At 33.9% G+C, this 5,773-nt stretch overlaps 2 protein-coding genes across 2 annotated transcripts in view; both read left to right on the top strand.

Annotated features, from left to right (window-relative positions):
* Nucleotides 1-321: 321 nt before the first annotated feature.
* Nucleotides 322-5,537, top strand: LOC100180610 (hydroxyproline dehydrogenase-like). The gene is made up of 8 exons (XM_002126548.5): nt 322-600; nt 1,932-2,125; nt 2,659-2,794; nt 3,072-3,152; nt 3,371-3,598; nt 4,058-4,224; nt 4,748-4,944; nt 5,074-5,537. The coding sequence occupies exons 1-8, from the start codon at nt 358-360 to the stop codon at nt 5,277-5,279; spliced, it is 1,452 nt and encodes a 483-aa protein (XP_002126584.1). The 5' UTR covers nt 322-357; the 3' UTR covers nt 5,280-5,537.
* The window catches only part of LOC100185183 (transmembrane protein 45B), a 9,155-nt gene continuing 7,623 nt past the window's right edge, over nt 4,242-5,773 (top strand). The window contains exon 1 of the mRNA XM_026840452.1: nt 4,242-4,283. The gene's annotated coding sequence lies outside the window, so the exon portion shown is untranslated. The remainder of the gene's footprint in view (nt 4,284-5,773) is intronic.

Below are 5,773 nucleotides of genomic sequence, written 5' to 3'. Positions count from 1 at the left end.
TTAGGTATATGTTAAGTGTAACAACCAGGTTATGTTGTAGTTAATGGCTCAACATAAGACTCAGAACTTGATTTGTTAATCTTACGTAATAATATAGTATTGTGGGGTAAGATGGGATACCGTTAGCACCTAAATCCCATATTTTCAGAACGTGTTTAACATTTACCAACGCTATTTTAAAGTCGCGGAACTACGGTTATATAATTTTGTAAACAACTTACTAGTTACTACCAAATGGGACGGGAAAGGAGAGTGGAAACATGTCCCATCTTACCCCAACTGGCTACACTTTATAACAACGATAATTTTAAGTATTGCAAATTTCCAGGACATAAGATAGAAAATAAAATCTGGTGAATGCATTCTGTTTCTAAATTGCCGCTTGGTCGTTTTGCAAGATGTGTAATAACACATCCCAACCTAACTCGGCAACCAGCCTTCTTTGTTCCATGTCATAATACGGCTAATGACGTCACAGCCACCAATATCGAAGCTTATAACGAACCAGGGTTCCGGGATACGCCCACCAAACAACTTGTACGAGCAGCTGTCGTATTAAGGCTAAGTTCATTCGACTTCCTTGTCAAGCATGCAGACACGGTAAGCTTCGAATAAATGTAGCACATATATTCGCGCGTGGCTGGCAACGCAAGTCGTTGTTCTGTCTCTTACACTTCGTGTCCGCTTACGAGTTACCACATATGTAATATTGTGGGTAAACATTTTTACGATTGCCAAATTTTCTTGTTTACTAAATATGACGATAAAATAGATTGAAAACATGGACAATCACCCTAACCTACTGGGCACAGGTTAAAGCATTTTATTTAATTTAAATTTATCTTTGCTGTTAAAGCATAATCGGTTATTGCATACTAATACCAGTTTTTCCCAACGTCACGTCAGGAAACGGCGCTTGGTCTATAGTATACTAACTTTGTTTTTTTCCATCGCGTATATTTAAACACTGTGACTGCGTGAGACTTTGTAGAATGTATTTGATTTTAGAAACATATTTAATGATAGAGCTTATCCAAACTAAACTTAATGCATAAAGATTGTATATTATGCAGCCGTGTTACGTAAATTAACAAGAATGCTAAATTCTATTTCAAACTTTGGTAAATTTGGAATAAAATAAAGTTAAATCGAACGCTTTTACACAGTCTTAACATTTGCATTATCGTAGTGCAATTTTGTTGTAAATGCGCAACATTCAGAGAAATACAACGGCGTACCACTTCATAACCTGAAGTTAAAAAGGCATGAAAATACATACGTGGCAACTCGTAAGCGGTCACAAGGCATATAAAACGGAACACCCGTGTTATGACAGACTAAACAAGTATCAACTTTCCAAAAATGGTTGTCACTTGTGACGTGTCTGCTCGAGTCATCTCAATCGGTATGTTTCTGCAAGTCTGAGCGGAAATAACATTAATTAATTACGCTACTGCGATGACATACAGTAACGTAGGCAATAATAGTACAGGTGCTACAGTTGAAAATGTTGGTCCAAGATACTGTTGCTGATGCACCAATTCAATGAAAAAACTTTCAACATTTTCTTTGTAAAATCACACATATAGTAGGGTGGAAGAGGATACGACACCTTTTCACTCTATTTTCTTGTCCAATTTGGTATCAAACAAAGAACATTAAAAGAATTATAAAACCGTATCCTTACGACTTCCACAGACCATTGTTAACTGTTTAAAACAGGATCACAATGTTTCAATAATATTTGTTACAGCTTACAGGTGTCCCATCTTCCCCCACCCTACTATATATATATACATAACTCGTCAGCGGGCATATAGTGTATGTATTAGAGTTTTAACAACTGCCGTTAGCCCGTTGCCCTGTTGTGCGGAGTTAAATAAGTAACAATAATTCATTCTTTTTTTTAAATAACATATTTCTACTTTTAGCTTTTCAGATTGGGTAATGGGGTCCTGGGCAAGACCTTGTTTGGAAAAGTGATGTCTGCAACATTCTATGGACAATTCTGCCCTGGTAGTAAATATGAAGATGTAAAAAAGGCCGCTGTAGCTATGCAAGAAGCTGGGGTGACACCTTTCTTCAGTATACCTGCTGAAGAGGAGAGTAAAGTCTTTACTAATGGGTGAGAAAATATTAAAATTGTTATCAGTGTATTTTGCTAGCCAATAACACAATTGGGGGACTCTTTACATGAGTGGTAACTAGTAAGAGAGTACGAGGTGTACAAAACAGAACACCTGTGGTATAACAACTGTATTTGTTTCACCACACAAGGGTGAATAAGTTACATTTATTTATTTGTCCTACAATATTTCTTTGGAAATATCTAAAAATAAGAATAAAAAGGTTAATAGGCAATTGTTCAGACCACTGCGTTATTGAGCTAATGCATGAATCACCATAGAACTAGAACATTGTTTTTTTGTTAAAATAGAATGGAACTAATTACTGTGCTTAACCTGTGCTTGTATTTAAAAATATTATATTAGTGTTAATACATAAAAATCCTAACACATATTTTAGTGAAACAACTATAGTGAAGATCAGGTTATTCAAAAGTCGTAAATAAGGAAATTAACAGCAAAACAACAGTTGTTAATGTTAATACACCTCCATCATATTTAAGCACTTTGTTAACTTGTGTTGTTTTTATAGAGATGTGGAGAAGTGGTATGCTGACAACACACAGACCATTATCGACTGTATTGATATGACAAGCAAAGTTAATATTAATGGAAGTCCTAAGTTATGTCATATAAAGTTGACCGCTTTCATGGACCAAGCATTATGTGTAAGTGATCTAAACATTTTCGGCATTATGTTTACCCTGAAGCAAACAATAATAGTAGTTTTGCACATTAAGTGCAAGGAAAATTAACCTTATGCCCATTTGTTTATGGGTTACCACATATGTAACTTTAAAAAATGGTAAACCGTTTAATCTGCAATTTGCAAATTTAAAAAATATAAAGGCTATGTCAAGTTTTTTTAACCGGTAAAGACATTTAGGCCATAATGATGCTATGAGTTACTCAAATTAATAAACATGCGTCATTTCTTATTTTTAGAAAGTCTTAAGTGACGCAATTATCGCAAACAATGGAGATGATAATGCAATTCTTGAATCAATAAAAAGCTTTGATAAAAAGGTAAAGACAATAACTTGCTGTAAAATATTTTAATCTTGTTATTCGAGTGATTTACAAATAGATGTATTTTACTATTTTTATACTATTGGTTTCATGGGGCCCAAATCTTGAGACCCATATATATTTTTTATACTAAAAAGTTTAACAGTTTTTGTCTTCTTTTTGTGTAAATATTAATACTTTCTGTATCATATTTTAACCTATTTATTTTTTTACAGCCTGTTCATTTGGACTTTTTAAGTGATGCTGAAAATCAACATCTAACAGAATCATTGCTTCGGTATGATCGAATATGTGCGCACGCTGCAAAACAAGATGTTTCAGTGTATATTGATGCTGAGTACATTTCATTCAACCCAGCCATTTATTTGACCTGTAAAGCAATGATGTTAAGGCATAACAAAACCAAGCCAGTGGTACAAATTACAATTCAAGCATATCTTAAGGTATTGTGATATGACATACTTCAGAACCAAAAATTAAGTCCTATGAATTGAATTGTGTTCTATATCTATGAGATATCTATTTCGCCTAAAATGAAAACATCAGTCTTTTTTAAAAATATTTTAAGATATTGTGAATATATAAGTGGACAGGAAGATTGTTTATCCTGATGAGGCAGCAAAATGTGTTTAATTAAAAGGCGTTGACAGTCTAGACCAGGGTTTGTCAAACTGTGTTTTAGGAGAGCTCAAGTGTGCTATAAAAACCACTTGTTATAAATTATTTATCGGAAAGATTTGGTTTATAAAATGTGGGTTTTAACAAATCTATGTGCCCCCAAATACATCTTTCTGCAAGCATAATGAGACTAAAAGTTGGGAATTATTGATTATGTTTGCTCATTAATTAGCTGCTATCGTATCTTATTAACATGAACTAAGATTTAAATTTCCCCTTTCCAGAAAGCAAAAATGGAAGCTGAGAAGTTTATAAAGTGTTGTCAAAATTCTGATATCTTCTTTGGTGCAAAGATTGTCAGGGGAGCTTACATGGTAACTGAGCAACAACGAGCTCTGGACCAAGGTTACGAAGACCCAATATGTGATGGTTTGGATGCTACACATGCAAAGTGAGTAATATTGTTAAATGTCAATTATTTACCCATGCCTGACTGGGCTACTTTAGAAGGTATAACAAAGTGTCCTACTTCAAAAACTGTTCGGTTATTAGGCAATGGCATTATTTTTTCCCTGTAAAGCCTAAAAAGTCAATATAATATATATAGTAGGGTGGGGGAAGATGGGACACCTTTGGCGCATAATATCCGAATATTCTGATCGTGTTTTAAACAGTTAACAACGGTCTATGGAAGTCTTGAGCATATAGTTTTACAATTCTTTGAATGTTCTTTGTTTAATACCACATGGGACGAGAAAATAGAGTTAAAAGGTGTTCCAACTTCCCCCATCCTACTATAAAAGCTATTAAGAGTGAATGAAAAATGTACTGTAAGCTAAATCTTTCTAATTTAAGGGTTGACTTGTTTGTTTGTTTTTTTAATTTAAATTTTAACATATTTTTTTGTAGTTTGTTTTCTATTTACTGCTATAAAAATGACACTAAACTTGTACAACTTTTAATTTTGTTTTTAGCTACAATGGTATTGTGAAGAACCTTTTGCGGGCGATATCTCGAAAAGAAAAAGTTCATTTAATGGTGGCTTCACATAATGAAGATAGTGTAACACACGTGGTGCGCAGAATGAAAAAGTTAGGGATTGAACCGAATGAGGGAAAAGTTGTGTTTGCCCAATTGTATGGGTTGTCGGACCATGTTTCAAACTGGCTTGGTAAGTACTAACAGTGTTGAGAGCCTTTTGCAGTATTTATATGAAAATGTAATCACTTTCTACTTTAATGAATAAAATAATTGTTCCCTTTGTGTGGGAGTTGTTTTTAAATATAAACCATTTGTTCAGGTGAAAATGGATACCTGATATACAAATCTACTCCACTGGGAACAATAGAAGACACAATGCCATATTTATACCGACGTGCGCAAGAAAACAACAGTATTACTAAAGGGGATAAACGAGACAGAGCTCTTATCAATATCGAACTAAGCAAAAGACTTCGTCAATTTGTTTTTTTCTGGCGCAAAGATGAGTATCATACATTGCAATAAATTGTTTTCTTCCTATTTGTTTTATTATTGTCCTTTTGCAAAGTATGTTATAGCTCCCTGCTAAATCAGCTAAACCATGCATAGGCCCATGCTTTTTAGATGTGTTTTGCAAAATGATACTGTTTTGTACAAATGATCTTGCTTTATTCACCCAGTGAACCAGTAATAAGGATTTGGTTGATTTTAATACATACGCTTGTCTACAACATTGCTGTAAAGGCTTATTAGACTTATTTCCTTGAACCTGTTTTATACACAATATGCACAAAATTGTGTTGAATAATTTTCCCATGTGTGTACAGTACATTTTTGAGCATTGGTGTCAATTGTTTTTATTTTACACGATCTCTGAAACTTTAGGCGCCTTGCTTTTATCGCATTTGTCGTAAAATTTACGTTTCTCCTTTTATTTTATTCGCCAATCAAGTTATCATTACAAAATTCTAAAACAATCAATTGTCGTCACTCGAATGGTTAGCATCTAAGCTTCAACG

This window comes from Ciona intestinalis, chromosome 2, assembly GCF_000224145.3.
Source record: "Ciona intestinalis chromosome 2, KH, whole genome shotgun sequence".
Lineage (NCBI taxonomy): Eukaryota > Metazoa > Chordata > Ascidiacea > Phlebobranchia > Cionidae > Ciona > Ciona intestinalis.
This window is presented reverse-complemented; position numbering and strand designations above follow the sequence as displayed.